At 52.9% G+C, this 25,704-nt stretch overlaps 9 protein-coding genes across 9 annotated transcripts; 3 read left to right on the plus strand and 6 right to left on the minus strand.

Moving 5' to 3' along the window:
• On the plus strand, positions 1 to 3,511 carry BO95DRAFT_182084 (chromosome segregation protein). Its single transcript, XM_025580881.1, has 8 exons — positions 1 to 199; positions 283 to 440; positions 489 to 640; positions 706 to 1,652; positions 1,712 to 1,846; positions 1,899 to 2,030; positions 2,082 to 2,380; positions 2,434 to 3,511. The coding sequence occupies exons 1-8, from the start codon at positions 160 to 162 to the stop codon at positions 3,088 to 3,090; spliced, it is 2,520 nt and encodes an 839-aa protein (XP_025440765.1). The 5' UTR covers positions 1 to 159; the 3' UTR covers positions 3,091 to 3,511.
• Positions 3,276 to 4,894, plus strand: BO95DRAFT_182075 (uncharacterized protein). Its single transcript, XM_025580880.1, has 2 exons — positions 3,276 to 3,754; positions 3,829 to 4,894. The coding sequence occupies exons 1-2, from the start codon at positions 3,460 to 3,462 to the stop codon at positions 4,629 to 4,631; spliced, it is 1,098 nt and encodes a 365-aa protein (XP_025440766.1). The 5' UTR covers positions 3,276 to 3,459; the 3' UTR covers positions 4,632 to 4,894.
• A 13-nt stretch (positions 4,895 to 4,907) lies between these two features.
• On the minus strand, positions 4,908 to 6,725 carry BO95DRAFT_444342 (putative tetracycline transporter). The gene is made up of 2 exons (XM_025586862.1): positions 6,524 to 6,725; positions 4,908 to 6,467 (listed from the first exon to the last, which is right to left on the minus strand). The coding sequence occupies exons 1-2, from the start codon at positions 6,590 to 6,592 to the stop codon at positions 5,157 to 5,159; spliced, it is 1,380 nt and encodes a 459-aa protein (XP_025440767.1). The 5' UTR covers positions 6,593 to 6,725; the 3' UTR covers positions 4,908 to 5,156.
• Positions 6,726 to 7,363: 638 nt separating this feature from the next.
• Positions 7,364 to 9,329, minus strand: BO95DRAFT_182110 (uncharacterized protein). The gene is made up of 4 exons (XM_025580882.1): positions 8,950 to 9,329; positions 8,832 to 8,859; positions 8,256 to 8,769; positions 7,364 to 8,197 (listed from the first exon to the last, which is right to left on the minus strand). Exons 1-4 carry the CDS (start codon positions 9,105 to 9,107, stop codon positions 7,596 to 7,598), a joined length of 1,302 nt encoding a protein of 433 aa, XP_025440768.1. The 5' UTR covers positions 9,108 to 9,329; the 3' UTR covers positions 7,364 to 7,595.
• Positions 9,330 to 9,564: 235 nt separating this feature from the next.
• On the minus strand, positions 9,565 to 10,380 carry BO95DRAFT_416865 (uncharacterized protein). The gene is made up of 4 exons (XM_025584402.1): positions 10,273 to 10,380; positions 10,171 to 10,202; positions 9,975 to 10,056; positions 9,565 to 9,898 (listed from the first exon to the last, which is right to left on the minus strand). Exons 1-4 carry the CDS (start codon positions 10,366 to 10,368, stop codon positions 9,872 to 9,874), a joined length of 237 nt encoding a protein of 78 aa, XP_025440769.1. The 5' UTR covers positions 10,369 to 10,380; the 3' UTR covers positions 9,565 to 9,871.
• Positions 10,381 to 10,753: 373 nt separating this feature from the next.
• BO95DRAFT_392475 (NUDIX hydrolase) lies at positions 10,754 to 12,415 on the minus strand. Its single transcript, XM_025583647.1, has 2 exons — positions 11,772 to 12,415; positions 10,754 to 11,710 (listed from the first exon to the last, which is right to left on the minus strand). Exons 1-2 carry the CDS (start codon positions 12,269 to 12,271, stop codon positions 10,858 to 10,860), a joined length of 1,353 nt encoding a protein of 450 aa, XP_025440770.1. The 5' UTR covers positions 12,272 to 12,415; the 3' UTR covers positions 10,754 to 10,857.
• A 362-nt stretch (positions 12,416 to 12,777) lies between these two features.
• On the plus strand, positions 12,778 to 19,107 carry BO95DRAFT_392479 (SPX domain protein). Its single transcript, XM_025583648.1, has 3 exons — positions 12,778 to 15,314; positions 18,234 to 18,257; positions 18,348 to 19,107. Exons 1-3 carry the CDS (start codon positions 13,050 to 13,052, stop codon positions 18,993 to 18,995), a joined length of 2,937 nt encoding a protein of 978 aa, XP_025440771.1. The 5' UTR covers positions 12,778 to 13,049; the 3' UTR covers positions 18,996 to 19,107.
• A 479-nt stretch (positions 19,108 to 19,586) lies between these two features.
• On the minus strand, positions 19,587 to 22,054 carry BO95DRAFT_465158 (6-phosphofructo-2-kinase PFK26; the record flags this gene model as incomplete). The annotated part of the gene is made up of 2 exons (XM_025589117.1): positions 19,587 to 21,438; positions 21,813 to 22,054. 2 exons carry the CDS (start codon positions 22,052 to 22,054, stop codon positions 19,587 to 19,589), a joined length of 2,094 nt encoding a protein of 697 aa, XP_025440772.1.
• A 1,270-nt stretch (positions 22,055 to 23,324) lies between these two features.
• Positions 23,325 to 25,233, minus strand: BO95DRAFT_444348 (uncharacterized protein). The gene is made up of 3 exons (XM_025586863.1): positions 24,763 to 25,233; positions 24,183 to 24,691; positions 23,325 to 24,105 (listed from the first exon to the last, which is right to left on the minus strand). Exons 1-3 carry the CDS (start codon positions 24,988 to 24,990, stop codon positions 23,709 to 23,711), a joined length of 1,134 nt encoding a protein of 377 aa, XP_025440773.1. The 5' UTR covers positions 24,991 to 25,233; the 3' UTR covers positions 23,325 to 23,708.
• Positions 25,234 to 25,704: the final 471 nt, after the last annotated feature.

The raw sequence follows: 25,704 nt of genomic DNA on the forward strand, positions 1-25,704 counted from the left end.
CGGCTGCATGGACATACGCGATCACACGCTGCAAACGACAACTGATTGAGCTCAGTACCTTGAAAGGAGGTATACTGACTTGGTTCTCTATAATTCTACATTTCCTTTTCTCGGGTATCCGGCGACTCTGCCAAAGACAAAGCCCGGGGCCACATCATCATGTCCTCTGAAGCAATGCGCCCTAGGGGCAGACCCGCCCGTGAGTCTCGCAACTGATCACCACACCTCACTTGTCGCTCTTGTCTACCTGCATTGAAGGCTGACGCGCATCAAACAACGCAGATACCCCGGGCACTACAGTACTCGCATATACGCCTGATGGCCGGCGCGTGATTACTGGCGGTTCGAACTCCGCAATTCGTATCTACACCGTGGGACAAGATGGCGAGCCGAAGACGGTGGACGAGGGCGTCGACGGGCATCTGGGTATCGGTGCTACTGTATGCTTTCCTCTTCGAATTGCCTGGTCGAAGACTAATCAAGTGCAGAATGAATCTTTCATTATGGGCGCAGAAGACGGCACGGTTTGGCAATACGAGATTCAGTCAGGCAAGATGGTGAAGCTATTGGTGCGATGCATGCTTCCAGTACGGGATATCGCAATCTCAAGGGATGGCGAGTGGGCCGCGGTAGCGAGCGAGTAAGTCAGATCTGTACTCCCTAAATGCGTGGTATAGTGGGCTGGCTAACAATTTTGCCTCTTAGTGAGCTTACAGTGAAGATCGTCAATATTGAGGACATGACTAAAGTCAAGTATCTACGGGAACAGTCGAAAGGCGCCAAGCACGTTACTTTCGATCCGAGTGGCCGATACGTTATGGTCTCCTGTACGGATGGTATCCTTTACATCTACTCGACACTTTCGGACGAACCCGAATTGGTGCAGAAGCTGGACGGGGTGATTAGGCGACTTGAGCCGGAGGTTGAGGCCACATCCCGGATTGTCTGGCATCCTGACGGAACGGCGTTTGCTTCCGCCGAAGCGACCCGGGATATTGCGATCTTTTCCACGGGCGAGTGGAAGAAGGAGAAGGTGTTTGCTGGCGGTCATAATGGACAGATTACGGCGCTCGCTTGGTCACCTAATGGAGCGCTTCTTGCGACTGCTGGCGCGGATGGTCAGATCCTGCTATGGGAGACAAGGACGCAGAAGATATTACAACGCTACGATTTTGCGAACGTGATAAATCTTGCCTGGCATCCAACGAAAAACTCGGTCTCATTCACAACGTCTGACGGAGAATTGTTTATCTACGATGATTTCGTTTCCAAGGAGCATCAGCCACTGCTTGAGAAGCCACTACAGGCCGCACCTATCTTCCCCGGGGCCTTGACAGAAATCTCTGACAATGTAAGACGGCCATTGGCGAACCGCCCGAAGGAGACCATCGAACGGAGGCAAAGAGCCGGGAGCCTTGACTCTCTCGATGAGATCCTCAATGGCGATGTCGGCATGGATGATTTCGTCGAGGATGATGACGGGGCTGGCTACGCGGAGGACATCAATGGGTTCGGCAAGCGAGTTGGCTCACACACGGATGAGATCGATGGCCATACCGACAAGCGAGTCTTGACGGCCTTTGCCAAGCCGAAGATTCACCCTCCTCTCCAACCAGGAAGCACACCCTGGCGTGGCAACAGACGCTACCTCTGTATGTGCTTTGGATTTGATCATAGAATACCCCTTGTGATCGAACGCTAACTGTTGAAGGTTTGAACCTGACCGGTTGTGTCTGGACGGTTGACCAAGAAACCCATAACACCATCACAGTGGAATTTTACGACCGCGAGCTTCACCGTGATTTCCACTTCACGGATCCATACCTTTACGATCGGGCTTGTCTGAGTAGGTTGAGAGCAAACACACATGGGCCGAGCCCTGGACTAACAAGACCTAGATGACAATGGAACTTTGTTCTCCAATAACCCCACGGATGGCAGTCCAGCGACGATCTTCTATCGCCCTCACGAGACATGGACAACCCGGGCCGATTGGCGGACGCAGCTTCCAAAGGGCGAATTCATCCGGGGTAAGGAACTCGAGAATCTGGCTTGCAGGCTTTGCTAACTCGCCTCGACAGCGCTGGCGCTCAGTGAATCCTACATTGTTGCTGTAACGACCAAAGACTACGTTCGTGTCTACACATTATTCGGCACCCCGTTCAAAGTTTACCGGCAGAAGAGCCCTGCCGTCACTTGTGCTGCATGGCGAGACTATATCATGACTGTGGGCAACGGTCCACTGAGCAGCGATGGCCGAACAGCAACACTACGATACTCGGTAGAAAACGTCAAGCGGGACGAGATTTGTCAAAATGAGGACGTTGTCGCCCTGCCTGAAGATACCGAGTTGCAAAGTGTCTTCTTTTCTGATAATGGGGTTGGTTGCTCCAGCCTGCCATGCCGGACTTACATACTGACTTGGAGCTACAGGACCCATGCATTTATGACTCCGAAGGCGTGTTGCTTGTCCTGCAGCATTGGCGCAACAATGGCCAGGCTCGGTGGGTACCGCTGCTAGACACGAAGCAGCTAGAGCGATTAGCCAGCGGACGGAAAGAGGAGACCTACTGGCCCGTTGCTGTGGCTCAGGACAAGTTCCACTGCATCATTCTCAAGGGAGGTGATAAGTATCCGTACTTCCCGCGGCCGCTGTTGAGCGAATTCGACTTCCGCATCCCGATTTCCGACACACCGGGCAAGGGAGCCGAAGACGACGAGGACAGTGGCTCGATTCGACATGATGGAGCTCGGTTTGAAGAAGCTTTTGTCCGAGGAAACATCTTGCTGTCACTCTTTGAAGACCTGGTGTCTACCACTAACGCCACGGCAAGTCAGCGCGCTGAGCTGGCTCGGAAGGAAGTTGAGGTGGATAAGATACTGCTGCAACTTCTAGCAGTGGAGTGCCGAGAGGGCGAGGAGCGAGGCATGAAGGCGTTGGAACTGGTACAGATGATGAGGGATCGCAACGGCAAGATGGTGGAGGCGGCCGTCAAGGTGGCTGAACGGTATGGCCGAGGCGTCCTGCAAGACAAGATCCGAGAACTGGCCGAAAGGCGATATCTTGGGGAGTATGACGAGAGAACGTAAAGGGAGACATGCCCTGTTTCAAAGGTATGACCACACTATAATCATTATGATAGATACCACCAATGCATGCGCACATATTTTGGCCTTCATACCTTCCTGCCTTCATGCCTTGTGGCCTCAGGCCACATTCCTGATCGATTTACGGGCCGACGTCATAGCCGAAGCACCAATCACAGCTATCTCCGGCCGAATCATCTCCATCTTCGACGGGACTCTTTCTTCACCTTTCCATGTTGCCAGCCAACTTAACCATCTTGATCATATCTATCTGACCCTCTATGACTTGACTTTGCTTGGCAATGCATGTGATGATCTTCCGACAGAGGCTTCCTGGATGAGAGTCCCGTCCACCTCTTCTACGACTCCGTGATGCCGACGCTTACTGGCCGTGCGCTTCCTTGCGCGCGAAGCCGACGAGGAACACATCCCATCAATTGTTCGAGCTCCATTCCTAGTCCTCGTTTTTCTCCTCCACATCAGTTCTATCTTTCTTCGACTCCATGGCTCTCAGCTCAGCATGAGGTTCTTCGTGGACCCTCGTTGACGCAGGCGTCGCAGACCCAATTCTCGCAAACTGGATTCCAACCGTCCGCTTTCGACGGACTCGAGCGGCCGCGGGGGGATCATGAACAGCCGGACGAGCGCATTCTCAAGCTCGGAAAAAGTAAGCTTCGTGAAGAGGTCTAGTACTGGAATACCAGAAAAGAAAAACGTGCTGACTCAAGACCGTCCGACCAGCGCTTCGAATCCTCTCACCTCTCCTCCCAAACATCCTCACCAATCCTCTGCCACCTAAGATACTCTCCCCGAGCATAACCTTGCACCTCTTTCCGTCGACCCACCCTCATCTCCCTACTGTTAAAGGGCGAACCCTCTACCGAGCCGCACTGTGGACTGTGCCCGTTGCCTGGAGCAGCCTGCCCCTCCTCGGCAACGTCAAACTCAAGATCATCAGCGAGCGCATCGTCCGCGCCGGCACGGTGCTGGACCCGGCCCGCTATGCCAGCGGGGAACAACCAGACGACAGCGACGAGCGCCTAGTCGTGCGGTGGCGGACCGAACCGCGCAGCGAAAATTATCATCACGGGCAGCAACAGCAACCCTCCTTCACCTCCAACCCGCGTCCCACCACCACCACCGCCGCCTCCGCTTCCTCGTCGCCGGCCTCGGGGACCGGCCCTTCGCAAACCGGAACCAACAAGGGCCTCAGCGTGCTGCTGGGCGGGGATGCGCCGATCTTCAAACTCTCCAAGGAGGAACAGTTCACGGGGCTGTTCATCTTCTCGTTCGACGAAGAGGGTCGCATTGCGTCGCATACGATCGAACACGCCGATGATGCATGTGGGTGGGAACGAACCCCGAAATTCGTCACGTTGGCCGACTGGTTGATTGGGAAGGCCAGGGAGTCGCTGGACCCCTCTCCGGCGGAGCCGGGCCTGGCCTTCCAGGGCTACCACTCGACTCCGAGGGACAGCTTCTTCACGCGCGCGAGGGGCTTCCATGGGCGTGAGAAGCGGTATCAGTTAGGCGGTCATGCCTGATTGTCTATTGAAGCTGAATGTAACGTTTGCTGCTGTTGTGGCTTGGCATTTGCTCCGGCGCGTTTATTTCAGGAGGATTGACTCCCGTGACGTTCGCGGAAAAGGGAGTTAGCCGGGTGCGCTTCTTTCTATCTTCTTCGTAAAGAAGAAAGCCTCCCCCCACCGCGCGGGACCTGATGGATATCTGGACGGCTGTTGTCTGAGCTTATCCGGGTTCGATGTTTGACCTCTCTCATCTCCCATTTTACTGTACAAGTCTTCGAACATGTAAATTATGCCACATAGGTAATGAATAATGACTCAAGTTTGGTGTATCAGCAAGCAACTCGGCGCTATCCAGCCGAGTGGGAAGCACTGGGCCAGCCAGTGATGATGCAATATGTCCATATAAATCTATCCAACCTCACATCAGACATGACGACAGCAGCTGTGCAGGAACCCACGAATAATGCATGGAGGGACGAATCGTCTCCGACCATAGAGCCTGACGCAGCGTCGCAGTTCAAAAGAAAACAGGTATAGGATCTAGTTCTTCTTCTTGGACTCCTTCTGTCCACCAACGACCGGCTCCCTCAGCAAAACAAACACCCCTCCACAGACCACCAACATGGCACATCCGCCAACCGTGTAGGCCACCTCCCGGCCCATCCACCAGAACAAGGAACAGAACAACAGCGGTCCGGCCGCGCGTCCAACCTGTCCCCAACTCCGCAATTTCCCTAACACGGCACCACGATTCTCCTCTTGGGCCTCGAAGCTCCCCAAGCTGTTTAGCCCGGTGACGACCGTCGCACTGGTAATAGCTAATAGCCCGCCCGCAGCGTAGAGGCCTCCCAGCGAGGAGACGCGCGCAAGCATAAAGAAAGAGATCGTGCATGCGACGACGCCGATGCGCACGGTTTTGAGCGGGGGCAGGCGGCGCACCACGGTGCCCTGGAGGAGGGAGGCAATCAGACCCATCATGGAGAGCAGACGGCCGTTGAGGGCGGAGGGGCTGGATTTGCTTCCCGCGTAGAAAGTGGCAGTCAGGAAGGGGAGGGAAAATTCGAGGCCCGAGAAAGGGAGGAGGAATAGCAAATGGATCAGATTGAGGAGCGCGGGGTTGTTTGTGTGTTCCTGAGGCTCCGCGGAATGGGCTGGCGTGGTGGATGGTTGGGCTTCGTTATTGTTTTTGTTGTTGTTCTTGGTGTTGTTCGTGTTGAGGGCATGAACCAGCTTGGTAAAACGAGGATGGGTCTCCGGGAGACAGAAGTACAGATAGGCGGTTTCAACGACGATCAAGAGAAGCGAAACGCCCGCGGCCGTCGCAAAGGGATTGGCGGCAACGGTGGTGATGTTGGAGAGGGCTGCGCCGAGCGCGGGCCCGAAAGTAAAGGCGATACTGAAACAGACGCCAACAAGGGCCATGGTTGAGCCACGCTGGCCGGGGTCGCTGATATCAGTGGCAATAGCATTTGCGAGCTGCACGTTGCCCTCACTGAGGCCACCGACAATTCGACTAGCGAGGAAAGTTCGGAAGTCTGTCGCGGTAACCCAAAGAGCTACGCTCAGGGTGTTACCGACCATAGAGCAGAGGAGAGCGGTCTTGCGGCCGTGTTTATCTGACAGGCGGCCAATGAATGGCGCTGCAAGTGCCTGTAAGAAAGAAAACAGCGAGCCAAGTGCGCCGCCCAGAAGAACTATGTCATAGCGTGAATCGATGGGTTTCGCAAATGAGTTCTTATAGGCGTTCAGATAGTGGAACAAGCGGTTGAGGAGCGAGTTGGGAGACGGATCTTGATTGCGGTAGAAAGTAAGTAGGGAAGGGAAGAGTGGTAGAATGAAAGTAAAGGATATCTAGTGTAGGAGTATCAGTGTTTGTCTTGCTTTAGCCGGTGAACTGGGGCGCATACCAAATCCAAGAGTAGCGAGGTCATCAAGACCTTGAGGATCTTCTTCCGCTGCTCTGCGGGTAATGCCATGACGGTCAATTGAGAAAGTTTTCGGACAGAAAAGACAAATAAGAGAATAAGAGAACAAGTAGTTCGAATAGCAACACTAGAATAAAAAGAACGGAAGAGAAAGAAAAGAGTGCAGGTGACTGGACAGTCGAAGGGTTGTCTGATGCAAAAGTAGATGGAAGGAGAGTCAAGATGGCCTCTCCCCCCGTTATGTCATAGCCCTATGCCCTACCCGCGGCATTGCCTCTTTCAGACAGCTCTGTCGGAGCTCTTACACTTCTTATCATCTTGCTTTCTTTCTCTACACGTAAAATGAACCTAGAACTTCCGGAGAGGAAAACATCTGCTTTCATCATCTACCTATCACGTCGTTGAAAGCTTCTGATCATGCTCCGCCCTTGGCTGTCAACAACCAAGATAATTCTCACCCCTCTCCACCGCAACCCGTCCAAACCTCCATCTCCATATGTCAACATGATGATCGGAAATAGAATACATGTGAAGTAGAATGCAGGGGCAGTGCAAAAAGCACCATCGCCACCTGCAGAAAGAAAAGGCCATATCGGAGCGGAATGCACAGTCGAGATAGAAGAAATATCAAAGGGGAGAAAATTGCAGAAATCAATATGCACGCTCAATAACTGCAAACATATACAACAGGAACTTTTGGGGAAAAGATCCAAAAGAAAAGCAGAATGAAGAGAACGGCGGAGTAGTGACACCCTGCTATTATCTTCACTCTAAAGAAACCTTGTTGTAAATCATTTCAAGAGTCATTGCGTTCGTGAACCATGACAGCACTCCCGTTACCCATTGAGTTTATTAGTATTTCAGAGAAATTAGAGAAAAGGACACCGGGCTGAGGCAAGAGAAGACTTGAGAAAGCGAGGTCAGAGAGGCTCGATGAAGGGCCAGACAGATTGATGCTGGCGTCGGAGTCAAATCGACAGAAAGCAAATGCCTCTCGCGGAGACGAACGTTGCTTTAATCACACAGCAGCTTATCAACTCCCTATAAGCGGCTTCTACTGGCCGGGAGCAGGGGCCGCGGAGGAGCCATTGGCACCACCGCGTCCACGACCTCCACGACCGCCACGACCGCCACGGCCCCGGAACCCACGGCCCCGGCCACCCCGGCCTCTACCACGGCTAGGCTGGCGCTGATGGTGCGAGACGGCTTCGAAGCCGTCCTGGGGCTTAGGAACAGTAACATCCTCGGTGCTGGGCGCAGTAGTCTCAGTCACAGCTGTGTCGGCTTTCACCTCGGCCTCAGCAGCGGCAGGAGTAGCTTCAAGTCCAGTCTCGGTTTCAGCAGGGTCCCGTGGCACCTCGACCCATTCTTCAGCGGGCGAAGTTTCCACAGCTTCAGTCGCATTGGCATCCCAGCTAGCCTCAGCCACTTGATTGGCGCCGTCGATAGTCAGAGTCTGAGCAGGAGGGGCAACCTGTTCGGATTGCTCTTCCGCGGCAGGCTCAGTCGCAGCGGCAGCACTGGAGTCGTAGGATGAGTCTTGCAACTCAGTGTAGCCTGCATTGGCCACAGTAGGGTCCGACTCAGGAGCCGCCTCGGTAGTTGCAGGTTCGGAAGCAGGAGCAAGCTCAGTAGCGATCTGCTTCACCTTACCATCTTATGACCCGAGGCAATTAGCAGCGATTACTTGAGACACAAAAGCATCAGTACTCACAGGTGATCTCCAGCGCGGTGCCGTCAACACCGACGACCTTGTCATCCGCGCCCTCGATGATCTTGAGCATCGAAGACACAGCATCCTGAGTTCCTCCGTAAATCTGGTACAGAACGCCTTCGAATGCACGGCTCTCGTTCGAAGATTCGTCTCCGGAACGTCTCATAGTGGCCGCGGCGCAGAGGAACTTGCTGAGGTTTAATAGCTGTTGGCTGAAATCCTTCTTGCTGGTTTCAGCGGCATCCGCATCAGCCTGCTCCCGCAGAGCTGCGAGCTGCTCCTCGTGAGCTTGCTCTAGCTCCGCCTTCTGGGTAGCCAAGCGTTCCTCGTAATAGGCAGCGAATTCCTTGAGGTGGGAAATCTGCTCCTCAATCTGGGCAACGGTGGCTTGTAGAGAGGGCTTCTTCAGGGCCTGTGCCTTCTGGTCGGCATTGATCTTCTTCTCAACAACAAGCTCATCCAAGGATTTGCCGGGGTTCTCTGCAATGATGGTGTCGACTTTGGCGGTCGCATTCTGTAGGACGAGGCCAGTGTAAGCGGTGACTGGGGGTGAAAGCTCTACGCAAGGGCACTAACCAGCTTCTTGACAGCATTGCGCAAGCTTCTGTTGCAGCGAATCTAGTAAGTGATTTGACTCCAGAGCTCCATGATACGACATTGCGAATGCGCGGAGTGCTTGTCGCTGAAGACGCACCTCTGCAATTCCTTGAAGTGTTGGTTGTCTAGATTGTCCAAGCCGTTCGTGTCAGGCTTCGAGACAATAGAAGGGCTAGAAGCATGATTCGACTTTGCTTTCTTGGAAGAAGTTTCGGAGTGTTGAGCAGGGCTGGAGTTGACAGAAGCGGCAGCCATGTTGCTGGTTTGGTGTGGTGATGACTCGGAGGAAGTGGTCTAGCGCCTAAGCAGACGATGTAGAATAAAAGCTATGCGAAGAGTAGTAAAAACAGGGTGAAAGTCTTGTACAGTAGCGCAAAGATATATGCGCACAATTGAGGACAGGAGGAGGGATTTGTTGAGGCGGAAGTGAGAAGGAGGCGGAAACAGTTGAAGCAGAAAGGGAAGACTGAGATGATGGGGATGGGGATTGAATTGGGAAAAGCAGCTGGCAGATGCGGGTGGAACTCTTCCGAACCGCCCTCGTCGCGTGCTGCTGCAGCTCCAGTCACTGGTTCAGCCCCAACACGTCTTGCGACCCAAACAACCATTGCAACAGCTGGCACACTACGCTGCATATGCGAAGAATCTTACACGATGGAGGCGCGTACTCTACCTGTGAGATATTATTTCAGATCTATTGCAGTTTTGTCTTATACCGAGGTCTTCCTGATGTAGAACAATCCATGCATTGGGTATCAACCGAGTGACTCCTGAATAACGCCTATATGACCCCGAATCGCCTGGACTTTGTGAGCCCATTCCTCTCTCCATAACAAAAAAATTCACTAGAGGCATGGACGAGCAGTCACGGTCCCAAGAGAGTGGATCGTGAATCTAGGCCAAGCTCAGCAACCACCCATGTAGCACAAACCCCACAGAGCTGATCAGAGATATGCTCCGGTCGCACGCTGGCAATGGTGCAATTTTGTATTCCAAGGCAGCTTTGCTCTGCCATCAACCTAGCCCTTGAACTTCCGTAGCGTTTTCTGTAGGTTTAACAGACCAGATGTCAGCCTCGACGGGAACCATGCATACCTGCATCGCTGCGCCAGGCAAACATACCTCGGTCACTTTGCGCACTGAATTCGGCGATATGTTCTTCTCTCCCACCTTCCGCGACTGAATCGATGATTCCCGCATCAATCTGCATAGACATCCAGGTTTCAGCTGTGAGCCATGCCTTGGTTCCCCCTCAACATGCGCCATGTTTTGAGAATCATGTGGTGGAGATAATTAGGTCATAGTCGACGCGACTTACTCTTGCATGAACAACATATAATCCAGGAAGATCTAAAACGTGGAAAAAGACGTTAGACTCTGTGCGAGGTCGCAACAAGGGGGGCGGGATTAGGAGACCAACCAAGACATCAGCGTTCTTGCTCACGTTACGATTCGAATGCGCTTTAACGACACGCTTCACCGTGGCGCGAGGATAAAGCTTCTGCGTTGCTGCCATTTGGGGCGATGAGCCAGGGCAATAGGTTCGGGGAGGGGAGTGGTTAGAAGCTTGAAGGAAGATCAGAAGCAATGACGCGAGTGAATCAGTGCCGATAAAGAATCAACAGCCGCTTGAGTGACACCGGCGAGCTTCCGGGACGATAAGCATGACAAGCTAAGGCGGACGAGAATAATTGTTTACCGCTACGAGAAAACTAAGGTACTCGAACCGGGGCAGTCTCCGTGTAACTTACAGTACGTTTGTTCATACATAACAATACAGTTCCGTCTTACTAGATCATGTAATTGAGAGCGACTACCGTCCAGAAACAGCAACTGCTAGTGTGACTCTTTGCTGCTGTTTCCCCCTTGCTTCTGCTGGAGGAATGCGGATGAGGTTTGCTGTAGAAAGTCATTTATACTACTGTATGTTCAACTCAGAATCGATAGATATACAGTCCACGGAATAATGGCAGGGTCATCTTCTTCATCATCATCGCCATCGCCATCATCGGCGGACCTGACGAAGAAATTTCCATGCATAGAAGGCCGCCGTGGAGCCCAGGGCTATCCTCCATGCTACGAAAATGTAAAGGGCTAGTCGGAGCCGATCATAATAGCCTCGAAGCATTATTTCCAGCGCATATGTGCTCCCATTCAGACCCTTGTCGGAAGGCCCGTAGTATTGACCCACACCAAGTCCTTCAATCCCAATATTGTTTTGACTGCTACTGCCATTGCAATCGATCTCTATTACTGGCACGGCCGCTGTTTGAGCATCCACCGCAGTATTATTCGGTCTAGCTCCGCTCTCAACCAAGCGCCTATTGCGTTTTCGCAGACGATATGTGAGCAGGTTGATAAGCAGTCGTAAGTCGGGGGCTGTGAAGTTGGGGTAGTGCCAAAGCTTGACAGCTGTGTGTGGAGGAAGCAGATCCAAGAAGTCCGCCATAATCCCCAGCGTCAATCCCCAGAGGAGCAAGGGGCGACTTATTCCGATATCTTGGTCAGCAGAACTACTTCTACCCCATGAAGTCAACCGCCGGAACAGCGACTGTCTTTGCTCATCTTGGGGGGTGAGCCCGGGGGTTGTGTTGCTTTGGAGGCTCTCAGTTGGGGCCAGTCGGATTGCGGGAAACTGCATGTAGCCCATCAAGGAACGAGACGCAACCCGGGCCATGATGCCTCCCATGTTTGCGAGGCGTTGAGTCATGTCCACATGCTCTACAGTGCGTAAAGAAGCCGACAAAAGCGCTTTTAGCGGCACCCAATGGGTCGAGGCCACTTCGGTGGGTTGTAGCTTCAATGTTGGTGAGTCACTGCATGTTAACAAGAAGACGTAGGGGCATAGGACCATCAGCCTGCAATTGACATGATCAGTATCAGGCACACTCGAGGTACGATATCGGACGAAGTACATACGGTATTGTGCCCAGGCTCGTCGTTACAACTCTTTCGGGCAGGTTGCCGATATACACACAATCCTCCGTGGTTAGATCCAGTCCAATCTCCTCTGAGGCTTCCCGAACCGCCGCTGCTTTATCATCTGGATCTTCAGGGTCTCGCTTGCCTCCCGGGAGAGCAACATGACCGGTCCATCTGTCTCCCACGCGCGAGGCTCGCTTGATAAATAGCGCCTCTGGTTGACCATAGTGAACCCACGATTGGGAGAAGAATGTGTCTAGTCGTTGCTGGACAGACGCTGAATTGTCCGTCTCCCCGGAAGAGGTAGAAGTAGACTCTGGCCAGTGTTCATATGTAGGTCGGACTCGCAGGATAAGGGCAACCGAGGCACGTTTCTTGCAATTCGGAGGGTTGGGGACATGAGGGTACGGGCGTTGATGGAGGCCGGACAACACGTCATGAAGCGATTGCGTCAAGGGTACGGAGTCCTGTGAAGATGGGGGACTGGCTGACTCCATTGGAATAGGAGATGGTCGGTCTAGAAGGAAATAGAAGCGATGCAAAGTTACAGCATAGTCTAGTATAAGTATATACACACGACAAAAAAAAGATGCTGGCTGGAAGATATTCAGAAAGAGAAAGAGAGAAAGAGAGAGTTTCTTAACGTTATCGGTCGGAACACATCGTGGAAATGATCTTAGTGCTCCGTAATTTACCTCGGAGGTTGGTTGTTAGTGGCAGATGATACATTACAAAACCGAAAAACTACAGTATACATGTAACGATACGGTACTGTATTTCAGTGACGGACGGATACTGACTCAACTTAGTAGTAGGTAAGTTAGTATCTACGCCGGCGGCGTAGCTCCAAACCCACTTGACCAATGGTCAGCTGAATCACTACAGCGGGGGACGGGCTAGACCCTTCCGGGGAGGCAGAGAGGCAGCACGTGCATCAACATGGCGATGGGATGCAACGAGAGACCAAACGAGACTATATTAGAACCCTCTCTATTTTCCGCCTCGACTCGATGGCGATTTCTTAGCGGCTTCCCTTCTTTCCTTACGTCTGTCCCGTCTTAAGTCTGAAAATTTCCCTTCTCCATTGTCATGAGCTGATTCTCCTTGACGGTCTCTTCTTCTCGACCCGCATTTGCCCTCCTCCCTTATAAGAAGTGCCTCTCCCCTTCCCGAGTCCCTGTGCAACCCTCTCTCTCGGCTTCTCCTCTTGCTTTTCCTCCGTTACACAGTCCTCGTTCCCAACCACTGCCAAGCTCCGCCGCATTCTGCTCGATCATGCGCTTTGGCAAGACCCTTCGGAAGTCGATCTATCCTCCATGGAGTGGGAAATACATTGATTATCACAAGCTCAAGGTCCTTCTGAGGGAGCATGATGTCATCGGAAACGATAGCGATTCCGATAATGCCCCATGGACCGAACAAGATGAGGAAGCGTTTGTCCAGGAGCTCCTGAACGTCCAACTGGACAAAGTCAATGCCTTTCAAGTCGAAACCTTGAAGCAGCTGCGGGAACGAACTGCTGATTGCGAATCCAAGCTGCGAGAATTGACTGATGCAGCCCAGGATGAGGCTGCCACAGAATTGGACGACGCGGAAAAGAAGCGCATTGCGTCAGGCGTTCTACAGGAGCTAGACAGCATCACTCGAGAGGTCAGCGAGCTGGAGAAATACAGTCGAATTAACTTCACCGGCTTCCTCAAGGCGGCTAAGAAGCATGACCGCAAGCGTGGAGCACGGTATCGTGTGAAGCCCTTGTTGCAAGTGCGTTTGTCGCAACTCCCATTCAACACCGAGGACTACTCTCCTCTAGTTCGCAGACTGTCTGTTATGTACTCCTTTGCCCGTGAAATTCTGAGCAAGGGCTTGGTTGAAGCCAAAGATCCAGCTGAACCTCGCTTTGGTCAAGACATGTATTCCTCCTTCAAGTTCTGGATTCATCCCAACAACGTCCTCGAGGCCAAGACCTACATTCTACGGCAGCTTCCCGTTCTTATCTATAATCCTGGAACCTCCAAGGACCTCGATATCCTCCCTGACGACCCTACAATCACCTCTCTATACTTTGACAACCGACAGTTCGACCTTTACAACCAAAAGGTCGCTCGCGCCGCCGAAGCCGGGTCTTTACGACTGCGATGGACCGGAAATCTGCAGGACAAGCCAGCCATATTTTTGGAGAAAAAGATAGTGTCGGACGACAATCGCAGCCGAGAAGTAAAGATTCAGCTCAAACAAAAACACGTGAAGGAATTCTTGGACGGAGAGTACCACTTTGACAAAAAGCTTCAGCGGATGGAGACCATGGGCAATGGTGAATCGGAACAAGCAGAGTCCTTCAAGCAGGATATCGAGGAACTGCAGTCATTCATCAAGGAATACAACCTGCAGCCGATGCTTCGGGCTAATTATACCCGTACGGCGTTTCAAATCCCCGGAGATGATCGGATCCGAATCTCGCTCGATACCAATCTGGCTCTAATCAGGGAGGACTCTCTGGATGAAGGTCGTCCCTGCCGTGAGCCCGATCAATGGCATCGCACAGACATTGATGATGCGGGAATGGAGTACCCGTTCAGCAGCATCCGGACCGGCGAAATCGTTCGCTTCCCTTACGCACTCCTGGAAATCAAACTCAAGGGCACTGCAGCGCACAGTGCCGAATGGATCAAGGATCTCATGGTCTCCCACCTTGTAAAGGAGGCGCCACGGTTCTCGAAGTTTGTCCATGGTGTGGCGCAGCTCTTCGAGGACTACGTCAACAGCTTTCCGTTCTGGCTCGGTGAGATGGAGAATGACATTCGAAAAGACCCAGAAACCGCTTTCCACGAAGAACAGGAGCGGCGGGCGCAGCGAGCAGAAGACGATATTGCAGTCGGAAGTTTCCTCGGCAACAAAGGTTCATTGACAGTGAGGCCTTTGGTGGGATCACCCGTACAGATGTTTACCGACATATCCTCTTCCCCTCGCCGTCGACAGTCGTCGCAGATGCTACCGCCCTCGCAGCGGCCTTCTGCTCCAGAAATAGCCCGCGTACCTGAGCACCCGGAGCCGCAAAACCAACAAGTCCAGCGCGAGGACCAACAGCCGGAACATCCCATAAATCTGAAACGCCTGGCCTCTCTCTTCCCGACCTTCTCTGCCGCGCGGAACAACCGTGGTCCCCGAAACTCAGTCGTGCTGCCTCCTGGCGTTCGGGAACCAGGCACGTGGATCAAGGACTCTGGACCTGTCCGTGTCGAGACCAAGGTCTGGCTCGCCAACCAACGTACCTTCATCAAGTGGCTCCACATCAGCATTCTTCTGTCATCGCTGTCGCTGGGCCTGTACAACGCAGCTGGGAAACACAATGATATCGCCCGTGCGTTATCAATTGTCTACACGGCCTTTGCGATTTTTGCCGCCGTCTGGGGGTGGTACATGCACGAGAAGCGGGCCAAGCTCATCCGACAACGGAGTGGACGGGATTTGGATAACACATTTGGACCGATTGTTGTTTGTATTGGATTGGCGGTTGCTCTGGTGTTGAACTTCGCCTTCAAGGTAGGCGCAGGTCGCTTGGAGTGGACAAGGGGTTCATCCGCTAACCTACCATATAGTACAATTCCACCCTCGAGAAGATCCGTGACCGCCAACCTCCAGCCGGTCTTCCCCCTTCTGCCAACCTTACCGGGTTCATCAACAAGCCGAGCGTGTGGCAGCTGGTCAATCAAGGTGGTCAAGCCTTGTAACGAGGCTCTCCAGTCTCGACTGCTTGTATATGGTCGCGTTTGCAGGGATCCCAAGCTCCTGTTTGAAGTAGAGGCAAACGAGTGTCTGGACATGTCAGCCTTTGATGTATTCGTAGAATGTCTTTGGAAATGTGAAAATAGCGTTGTTTTGGGAGTCATCCAGGAATTGGAACATGGGAAAAGAGGCCCTATTAAAATGAATGATGTTTTCGCCTGAGGACACAAGTATCTGAACTCCGACGCCGTCTTAGAAAAGGGAAACTAATGAAATCGAACTCTACCGCTAAGCTGCAACTCATCAATCATAATTAACGGGCAATCACATATATCGGCTCGTGGTAGACCCCCGCGACAGCAACGGGGCCTGCTCGGCATCCGAGTCATTGGGTGCGCGGCGATCCCCCGGCGGCGTGGAGGGCGAGGCAGGGAGCCGTCGTCCCTTCGAGGCCGCCGCATACAGCACACTCGGGACCAAGCCCTCGAAGCTGTCTCTTTTGTGCAACAAATTATCATGTTAGCCTTCCGTCATGGAACTCCTCGTCTAATTTGAAGGAGGAGGGGGGAACGCACCGATCAAAGAACCCCACGAACAGCCACAAATACACCGTGCCTAGGAACGCAATCACCCACTCCAGGATCCCGGCGGCCCGGTAATCGCTTACAATCTCGGGGACGGTGAGTGAGATAAAAGCGATGCCGAGGAAGAGCTCCACCAGAATCAACGCGGTGGAGAGGAAGGCACTGCCATGCAAGAACGTCTGGGTTTAGCCACTATGCGCCTCTGCTGGCTGTCAAGCGAGGCCCAGAAGACGTCATCCATAACGTCACCCTTTCCACCATTTAGAGCAGACATGGGTGCAGGAAGGAGGAAAGGAAGGGAGAAAGCAAGGAAGAGCAGGAGAAAAACTTACAAGACGCGTACCCTGACCTTGCGCCTCTCCCCCCATCTGGGCTGCCACACGCCGCCATGCGTCAAGAACGCCACAAACCCCAGCACCTCGTTCGAGTACACGATCGCCGTGCCGAAGGACTGCAGGGCCAAGCCCCCGAAGCAGACGCGGAGGAGGACCGCGTGCGCGAAGTGGTACCGGAAGGTATCCATGACGGCCAGGAAGATGAGGGCGGTGCTGGCCATGCCGGCGGAAAAGATGGCGACGAGGGAGATGAGTTTGAGGGTGGCGATGGTCGTGGGTGACTCGTCGTCTTTGACGTCGTCCTCGGTTTCATTTGGATTATCATTGTTGTTGTCATGAATAGGGCCATTGTATGGAGTCACTGAGGCCGGTAGTCGATCCCCATCCGGAGATGGTGCGTGCTGCGGACTACCTCTAGAGGAGAAGTGGTCCGGGCAGCGGATCAATGCGAAGCCAGGCTCGTAGCGCATGACATGGACAGCAACTACGGTGAACCAGAACCCGACGGCGGTCATGGAGGCCCCGATCAGGAAAAGAGGCTTGAGTTCGAAGGAGGCGATGTCGGAGATGAAGCTGTTGGTTTCGCTTGATTAGTCTTATGACATTTTATTCCGATGTACGAAGTGGAGGCAGCACGCACGCGACGTGTGGATTGCTTTGGCCTGGGTACTGAGGCATGCCTCGAGCCAGCCATGTTAGCAGTAGGCTGGCAAGGGTCAGGAACCAGACTGAGCCTGCTAGGGAGGGGAAGATGGGCAGGCGAGAGGGTGGGATGTTGAGGATGGTGACATGCAGAAAGGACCAGATGGTGTCGTGACAGCGGAGAAGGAAAGACGTGATCATGAAGACTGAATGCGGAGGGAAAAGTTCCAATTATAAGAGACTGTATTCCTAAGGGAGTATTCTAAGAGAGTATTCTATGGCAATAGAAGAGAAGGGAGGGAAGGGGAGAAGAAACCCGGAAATCTGATAAAAACAGGGCGATGTATGAGATGGCGGTCAGCTGATGAGTAGTTACTACGGAGTACTTAACCATCGCATCAAGGCTGCGAACAGGCTATTCCTGTCATGTTCCAAAGGGGATATCCATAGTGAAAAGCAAAAGCATTGAAAAGCAAGGACATGGTTAAAAGAGAATAACATAGAATAAACAAACGCCCCAGATTTTGATCTGTCAATTGACGTCACTGGCGGGGGAGATTTCTCCCGATTGTTGATTGTTAGTACGAGTACACATGTAAATTGACGAAGTAGTGTAGTCACAGTACTGTACACTCCAATGACACTTACGACTATATGTCTGTATTTAACTCCTCTCTCCCAGACGCAGGCAGCATCGGGCATTTATAAGCCCAACTCCCCGAGCAGACAATCATGAGCATCTGCTGACAAATCGGTTCCAGCAAACGGAACGAAACGAACTGTCTAGTAGTCAGTCTATTTCCCACCAGCAACAAATAAGAACAATCAATGCGTGTCAAATGCCCGAGAAAAAGGCCCGATAGAACGAGAGCGAGAGTCAGAACGGAGTCATTCACAGTTGCCAATTGGCCAGGTTGGCCATTGTTACCGTTAGCGTGGTATAGATCTGCCGATTGATACTGGAGTTGTGTATCGGACTCAATCCATCTGGAGACTTTTTTTCCAACTCATACTCATCCTCACCACGACGGAGGGACATCCAGCCACAAACTCCCCGAATTGTCACTCCTATATAGTAGCTTGCACTTTTCGATCCATCGCAGAGGTGCTCTCAGCAGTCCACTTGAATACGCCAAAATAAAACATAATAAATCATGACCAACTTCAACATCCAGATCATCTCCGATACGGTGTGTCCGGTAAGCCTGTCTACGGCCCTGTCATTATATACCTCCAAAACATCCCCCAATTGCCAAACAAACCCAGCTGCTAAAATAAAGGAATCACAGTGGTGCTACGTCGGCTACCGCCGCCTCAGCCGGGCCATTGCCCAGCACAAAACCTCCCACCCAAGCGACACCTTCACCCTCAGCTGGCACGCCTTCTACCTGCACCCGGAGGGGCCGGGCTACCCGGGCCTCGACAAGCGGGAGTCCTTCCGCAAGAAGTTCGGCCAGCAGCGGGCCAGTGCCATCATCGAGCGGCTGACCGCGGTCGGCAAGACCGAGGACATCGACTTCAGTTTCGGCGGCCGCACCGGCAACACCCGCGACTCGCACCGCCTGCTGTGGTGGGCCGGCCAGAAGGAGAAGGCCGAAGCCAGCAGCAGCACCGCCACGGACAAGGGCTTGGTCGGCGGATTGCAGACCCGCGTCGTCGAAAAGCTGTTCCGCGCCTATTTTGAGGATGAGAAGAACATCACCGATCCCGCCGTATTGACCGAGGCCGCGGTCGGGGCGGGCTTGGACAAGACCGCCGTCGAGAAGTTCCTCGCCTCCGAGGACGGCGGCAAGGAGGTCGACGTCGAGGCCTATGTTGCGCAGCGCCAGTTGGTCACCGGGGTCCCCTACTTCATGATCAATGGCGAGTATGCGGTGCCCGGGGCGGACGAGCCCGAGACTTTCCTGGAGGTCTTCGACAAGGTGAAGAGTGCTTGAGTTATGGAGACTAGAGATGGCTGTATGCTGGAGTTATGTTTATTGGTATGGGTAATATTAGATAGATTCTTCATTTGAGCAAGTCTGGAGTAATGCTGGAGATAGCCGAGGCTATCTCATTTATGAGTCAGAAATGAAGCAAAGTAGTCTCACAATTAGCTGTCCTGTAGCGATGCCATCCTCTAAGGCACCGCCTGTGGCGACTAATCGTAGAAACAGATAGAGGCCCGCTCAAACGCCACAATCATGCAAGCAAAGAGCTACTACAGGAAAAAGAGAAGAAGTCGAAAAGGATTCATCCCAGAGCAGAGCGATAGCAAAGATGCCCCCCCGCAAACGAATCGGAGCATAATACATGGTCAGAGAAGTGGGGAGTAAGATGCGTCAGCCTAGGGACTGTGATAAAATGAACACCGCAACACCAGAGCACAGAAAAAGAGACGGGAACCGAGCCCAGAAGATATTATCATGACAGTCATTCAAGCCGGTCAACGGTGTAGAGGGTTGGTGGGTCATGGCGGGCATCCGGAATTTGACGGACAGAGGGGAGAAATTGGAAAAAAAGAGGGCGTATGGAAATGCATGTCACATCTAGTAGACGCTAGACTGCTGTAATTTGAAGTCCGGGATGTAATCGAACCAGTCCGTGGTCGCGTTGTAACGGTAAGCCTTGAACTCCACCCCATAGGGCTTGGGTTCCAACATGTAGAGCATGCCGAGGGGTACATCCAGAGAGGCAACTTCATCACGTTTCAAGCCACGGAAGTAGGCCAAAAGAACGCGCGCCACAGATCGGTGGGTGACAAGCAAAATGTGATCCGTCGTCCGCTCCATCTCGATGATCACAGCGCGAAGGCGGTTGATCACGTCCAGATAACCTTCACCGCCAGGCCCGGGGTAGCGGTAAAAGAGTTTGTTCTTGCGACGAGCCTGGTATTCCTCAGGGAACTTCTCACGAATCTCATCGTAGGTCATACCCTCCATCTCGCCAGCGTAAAGCTCATCAAGCATTTTCATCTGCTTCACGTCATAATCATCTTCATTGAAGTAATCGACTGTTTGAATCGAGCGCTGCATCATTGAGGACCAGACGCAATAGTTACGGGCGCGGTCACAGGGGATGTAGGAGGGATTGGGAGGAGTGCTGTCGCCAGCGCGGGGTGGTAGGTGTCGTAGCATCTCCTTCTGTCTCTGAATAAGCTCCCATTGACGCCGCTGGTGGTCGATGAATCGAGTCAACGCCTTGGCATATCGATGGCCGTTCTCGCTAAGCTCCGAGTCACCGCCAATGCGACCCAGCTGGTTATCCTTACTCTCACCGTGTCTCGTGATCCAGATCTGGCGAGGTGAAAGGTTGAAGTTGAGCAGATAGTACACAACCTGCGAGGAAAGGAAGCCATGCGTCTGATGAGCCACAATTTTGCGTCCGACGTCAATCATCTGAATGAAGGCCATATTGTTCTTCTCTTCGTACTCGCCCAGAGGAACATACGACTTCTCATACAGAGCCACGCGCTGCTTGAAATCGGCCAGCGCCTTGACGGGGTCTTGGTCCTTGTAATCCGGACCGGAAAGTTTCAGGCGCATGTTGGCTTCGAGGAGCTCTTGATCCACACAGCTGCTTTCGAGGAAGAGGATATTCAATTCCGTGCCGGCACGCTTGCGAATATGATCAACGATTGTCTTCCGACGCTCCATGGTGCTGTTCGTGGCATCGAGAATGCCCACACTACCTCCCTGTTCAAGAATGTACTCCAGCAGCTCGTCCAGGGTGTCCAAAGCCACCTGTTCTCTCAGTTTCACGGCGAGTTGGTTCTGAGGGTCAAAGAAGTTGGCGGACTGATCGATGGGCTCGGGGGATGCTTCGCGTATGGCGTCCTGGTCCTCAAGACCTGCATTAAAGGGGGGTACAATCGTGCTTTGTGAAGGGTCCTCCTCCTTGCCGTTGACCAGAATTTTGGTGGGACACGCAGGAGGTGGAAGCTGGTTCTCGAGTTCCGGGGGCGAAGACACTACTTCGTTCGATAGGCCGGAAGCACCTTCGGGGCGCCGAATGTCCTTGTGCGATGGTTGGTTGGAGGTGCCGACGCTGACGCTCAGGCGTCGGACCGAATCGACAAGCTCGCTGTGAATGACGCTGGCTCGGTGGCTAGGACGGCGTCCCGCGACAGAGGGGGACTTGCCAGCGGCCACACGACGACGATTGCCGACGTTGAAAATCTCAGTATCATGCTGAAGCCAATTCAGGTACCGCGCGAGTTTCTTGGTGACGTAACTCTTTCCCCGGGCGGGAAGGCCGACCATGACAATGACGAGCTTGGATCCGACATCTCGCTGGGCGATTCGTCCGTCGGGGGAGACCTTCGACTTGGTGAGACCGGGGATGTCGAGTGTGGTTGCACGCACACGACCAGGGAGGTTAGGGGTTGATGAGTTGGCAGGACTAATGACAGTCGGTTAGTTTAAGAGATGTCCTCAGCTTCGGCTACATCACACCGCGCATTGCGACCGGAGGTCATCAATACAGAATCGAAGAGCATATCAAGTCAAAGCCCTCGTCGAAAGACTTGACCGACAATTGCTGCAGGTAGGGGAAGGAGGGGGAAGGGGAGGGGAAGGGGGTAATCTGAGGAAAGGTGACCCCCTCTAAGTGCCGGTACGAAATAACCCGACTCCAGAGCAAACTGCCGATCACTCCCCAGGCTGCGGCAAAAATCTAGAATGCTCTTCCGGCCAGAGTCGACTCAATCGAGACCTTTAGGGGACATGTGCAGGAAGGCTAACCAACGAGCAGACGAAAAGAAAGGAAATACATACAATTGTGGAGACGAGGGTGCGGTAGAAACCGGAGTGTCTGTTAGGGCGAACCCGACACCATCCTTGGAGGCTTGGGATCCCTTGTGGGCATCGGAGGAATGCAGTTCGTTTCCTAGCGCTCGTCCGACCAGCGATTTCGCCGGAGGCATAAGATTCGCCTCTTTCCCGGCTCCCGACTGTGACGGAGTTCCAGAATGTTTTTTCCCGTCGCGTTGGTGATCCGGAACTGAGGCGCAGGTCATGATGGCCGAACGCGCAATATCTGTGTGTTGAGACATCCCCGCAGGTGGCGCAGGGACGCAGCCTGAATTAAGAGAGAGAGAACGATGAAAGTAAGGTGTCAAAGTGGGGGGGGAGGGTTTTTTCGCGTGAAGGCAAGGGAAACTGCGCAACTCTCTGATAAGGGAATCAAGAGAAAGAGAGGGAGCAGTGAGGGAAGAACGATGGGTGCAGTCAGTCGTAGCCAAGAGTGGAGGGGAAAAAAAGAGTGGGAAGTCGCAGTGGTGGTGGGCGGATGAGTCAAGTCCACACAACGTCACTCTTCGCAAAGCTCTGTCGTCGTGGTCTCAAACAACAAAAACAATAATAGCAACAATAGCAACACAACCCAGCGCAATCATCAGACTTCCAGAGTCTTATACAGCCAGAGAGTCAATTGCGCGATGTCGAAATCTCCCAGATAAAATGGGGCGAAGAGATAGCCAGGCAACATGCAATCAAGGAATTGGACAGCCAATTGGGGGGGTGAGATGCAAAGCAAGGCTTCTTCTGATCCGAATGTTCCGAGCCACCAGAGATATAAGATGATAGTGTATACTCAGTAGGAGTAGGGTAGGTAGGTGAGAGACCAAAGTGGTTCCAAGCAATGGCAGGTGAAGGTTCACGCACGAGTTTAATTGATTTGATACAAGGATGAGGACCACCAGGTTGGAAGTTGGAACAGCAATACATATAAGCTTGGGGGGGGCTTATGGGCTATAGCTTACTGATGAAGTCACTTGGAGTCGCTTAGTTTCTTAAGGGTGTGTGGATCGGCCGAGGGATCTGCTGCACTGCTGGAACTGCTAACTATGAGTACTCCCCAATGATCATAGATGATGTCAATTCTCTATCTCCAGTCTACCCTCTCAGATAAAGCCCGCGACATCCCGACAGCCATATAAATACTCTGGCCCACCCCACCGGATGCATATTTCCGATCCAGAGCAATCTCACTCTGACTGCCCAGGAGAACTAGAATGCTTGGCCCAGCAAGGGTGGACGAAAGGACTCATCATCATCACAGGTCATGACAATCCTCAACACCCGAGCACGAGCCCTGTTGTTGAGACGCCCAGCATTAGCCAAGATTGCTCACCACACTTGCCTTGTAGCAAACCTGCGTCTGATCCAGCCACTTGATGGCCCCTACATAGACTCCGGTCAGCCTGCAGCTGCATGAAGGCGGCAAACCTAGGCAGAACCCATTCAGCTCATAGCCAACAGTCCGAACTCAGCAGCTTAAATGCATTGGGATCTGACTGTGTTTTCGTGCTGCATGCTATGTTAAATTACCATTGAATAATAAGGTCGCTTACAACCTGCGTCGGTGGAATTCAGGCTCAATACTCGACCGAGGTCATACAAGGCTTAGACGGTCGCACCATCACGTTGTTTGCCAAATATACTAGCTGCAGTTCCCCGAAAGTAGACCACGATCCTAACCCAGCTAGGATGACATCGGAGAATGTGGATGGCCCCTTTTGACGGCGTCAATCAAAAGCCAGCAGTAAGGGGGGTGGACGTGGACCAATGGTATCCTGTCCCCTGCAGGGTATTGGGGTGATACAACCGATGCTCAGGACATTTGGATAGTGGTACCAACTGAACGGTGGAGAGCTCTAGACCATGTCTTGTCTACAAGTCCTTGAATAGATGCTTCCATACCCCACTGAACCACTCCCGGTCCTTTTCCCATGCCTTCACAATCAGATTTCTGCCCAAATGGACGAGGTCCGCAACCTGTTCCGGAGCCCCCCAGCCCCGAATCATAGAACCGAATGCGATAAAATGAACACCGACGTGAATCAGGACCCAGAAGGCGAATGCCTCATCTGGCACTTGGTATCCCCCGAGAAAGCCTTCAATCATCCACGGCCCAGCATCGATGCCTCTGTAATGCTTCAACATATACAATTCGGCGAGCATCTGGCCCAGATCCCACGCCCGAGGGCCGAAATGACAGAGCTCCCAGTCCACAATGAAGAGCGAGGTCTGAGGGCTCAAGTCTAGTGCCGATATGGGAACCAAAACACTGCTGTCGCGTCAGCCCTTCGATATCTCCCAAGGGGTCGCAGCAATTATACACTGTGGGAGAGGAAGATGACCTACTTTCCCGACCAGAAGTCCCCATGGATGATTCCATATCCGAGTCCACCCTTCTTTTCCAACTCAGCGGCCGCCGCTACCCGCACCTTCTCGAATACCTCGCGGGCTTCGCCCAGCAGAGCGGGATACTGATCGATTCTCTCCGCGAGACTGCCGTAGTTGACGGAGAGTTTCAAGTCCCGCATCGTGCGATTCTTTTCCAGTTCCGCCACCACGTTCGCCTGATCCGTCTCGTCGGTCCATCGATGGAATGCCCACAGCCAGGTGCCCAGCGCCTTTCCAACCGAAACGGCCCATTCCTGGGAGATGATCGTCGACGCAGCTGAGGAGATGCAGAATGTCTTCAGATCCAGGGAATCGGGGAGATCCTCTAGGACGGCGGTGTTGGTGTCGGGATTATAGGTGAGGAGTCGAGGAGGCTTGACTGTGATGACTCGGCTTTCAGACTTCCCCTTCAGGGTCACTGTGCTGGGGAGCCCATCGAGGGCCTTCAAGCTGGCCTCCTCAAAGAGCTGAGTGGTCTTTGTCAGCTATCCATTTCCGAAAGTTCTCCCAACAGGGGAAGGGGGAGGGGAGGGGTTACACAGCGCTCAGCAGTCAGTTTGAAGTTCCGATTCGTAGCTGTATAACCTTCTGCGTGCTTGATGATGACGCTTTTTGTGCCATCCTCAAGGGGTCGGGACAGCAGTCCTCGGAAGACAAAATTGACGGTTCCTCCGCTTAGGCGCGCGAGGGACGAACATGCATACGGCGTGTGCTCCAGCTCGCGGGTGATATTGAATGCGAAGCTATCTTCTGGCTTTGCGTCCATGTTTAATTGCGGAAGAGAGAGGGGATGGGGATAGTTGACTGGTAGGAAGCTATGGTCATATACTATATCCACTAGGCACAGTCTGGCGGGGTCCGAAAATGGGATAGCGTGGTCTTGTGGTCCTGACTCTTGTCCTTTGACTATTGACAATAGGTAACAAGCAAGCCTTAATTGATTAGTTTGTATTGCATGAATTTCGCTTGAAAGAATCGATCTATGCTCAAAGCTTGGCGAGCGGGGTTCTTGTTAAGGTTGGAAAGCTACTCTCCCACTCCCTGACTGACTCACTATATTAGACTATACTTCCTGCAAGTGACAACAAGTGGCATGTCAGGCTAGGCTTTTAAGCGTCGGGTGGGTTTCAAAATGAGTCAGCCATCGTCGATACGAGCTGAATCTTTGTTCTGAGCCACCCATCAACCCCGGACTACCGGATGCATGTCAGCACCATGCTGTGCAAACGAGGCTGATGCCCAGCCTAGGGGTCCTGCAATGGACTCAGATGCAAGGGTATATGTATATGCTTGTCTTGATTCATGAAATGTCTGTGTTCTAGGCTTGGAAGTTCGAGGATGCCAATCTGGTCCAGATAAAGTCTATCTGGAGTTAATCTCTGTTTCAATCTTCAACCACATGTACAGCTAAGTCCCATGACCTATGGCAGGCTAATTAACATCCCTGCCCATCAACTGGTCAATAATGCCATGCATGCAC

Source organism: Aspergillus brunneoviolaceus (genome assembly GCF_003184695.1).
Source record: "Aspergillus brunneoviolaceus CBS 621.78 unplaced genomic scaffold BO95scaffold_46, whole genome shotgun sequence".
Taxonomy (NCBI): Eukaryota; Fungi; Ascomycota; class Eurotiomycetes; order Eurotiales; family Aspergillaceae; genus Aspergillus; species Aspergillus brunneoviolaceus.

Coding starts and splice junctions, on each gene's coding strand:
- BO95DRAFT_182084 (XM_025580881.1), top strand. CDS start 160: ATGTCCTCTGAAGCAATGCGCCCTAGGGGCAGACCCGCCC. Junction 1,653..1,711: donor TGGCAACAGACGCTACCTCT/GTATGTGCTTTG, acceptor TAACTGTTGAAG/GTTTGAACCTGACCGGTTGT. Junction 2,381..2,433: donor TCTTCTTTTCTGATAATGGG/GTTGGTTGCTCC, acceptor TTGGAGCTACAG/GACCCATGCATTTATGACTC.
- BO95DRAFT_182075 (XM_025580880.1), top strand. CDS start 3,460: ATGCCGACGCTTACTGGCCGTGCGCTTCCTTGCGCGCGAAGCCGACGA. Junction 3,755..3,828: donor CATTCTCAAGCTCGGAAAAA/GTAAGCTTCGTG, acceptor CCGTCCGACCAG/CGCTTCGAATCCTCTCACCT.
- BO95DRAFT_444342 (XM_025586862.1), bottom strand. CDS start 6,592: ATGGCATTACCCGCAGAGCAGCGGAAGAAGATCCTCAAGGTCTTGATG. Junction 6,468..6,523: donor CCTCGCTACTCTTGGATTTG/GTATGCGCCCCA, acceptor CTCCTACACTAG/ATATCCTTTACTTTCATTCT.
- BO95DRAFT_182110 (XM_025580882.1), bottom strand. CDS start 9,107: ATGGCTGCCGCTTCTGTCAACTCCAGCCCTGCTCAACACTCCGAAACT. Junction 8,860..8,949: donor CACTTCAAGGAATTGCAGAG/GTGCGTCTTCAG, acceptor TCGCTGCAACAG/AAGCTTGCGCAATGCTGTCA. Junction 8,198..8,255: donor CACCGCGCTGGAGATCACCT/GTGAGTACTGAT, acceptor TCGGGTCATAAG/ATGGTAAGGTGAAGCAGATC.
- BO95DRAFT_416865 (XM_025584402.1), bottom strand. CDS start 10,368: ATGGCAGCAACGCAGAAGCTTTATCCTCGCGCCACGGTGAAGCGTGTC. Junction 10,203..10,272: donor GCAAGAACGCTGATGTCTTG/GTTGGTCTCCTA, acceptor TCCACGTTTTAG/ATCTTCCTGGATTATATGTT. Junction 10,057..10,170: donor TATATGTTGTTCATGCAAGA/GTAAGTCGCGTC, acceptor ATGTCTATGCAG/ATTGATGCGGGAATCATCGA.
- BO95DRAFT_392475 (XM_025583647.1), bottom strand. CDS start 12,271: ATGGAGTCAGCCAGTCCCCCATCTTCACAGGACTCCGTACCCTTGACG. Junction 11,711..11,771: donor ACGAGCCTGGGCACAATACC/GTATGTACTTCG, acceptor TGTCAATTGCAG/GCTGATGGTCCTATGCCCCT.
- BO95DRAFT_392479 (XM_025583648.1), top strand. CDS start 13,050: ATGCGCTTTGGCAAGACCCTTCGGAAGTCGATCTATCCTCCATGGAGT. Junction 15,315..18,233: donor TGTTGAACTTCGCCTTCAAG/GTAGGCGCAGGT, acceptor TTCAACATCCAG/ATCATCTCCGATACGGTGTG. Junction 18,258..18,347: donor TCTCCGATACGGTGTGTCCG/GTAAGCCTGTCT, acceptor AAGGAATCACAG/TGGTGCTACGTCGGCTACCG.
- BO95DRAFT_444348 (XM_025586863.1), bottom strand. CDS start 24,990: ATGGACGCAAAGCCAGAAGATAGCTTCGCATTCAATATCACCCGCGAG. Junction 24,692..24,762: donor AACTGACTGCTGAGCGCTGT/GTAACCCCTCCC, acceptor AAGACCACTCAG/CTCTTTGAGGAGGCCAGCTT. Junction 24,106..24,182: donor GGGGACTTCTGGTCGGGAAA/GTAGGTCATCTT, acceptor ACGCGACAGCAG/TGTTTTGGTTCCCATATCGG.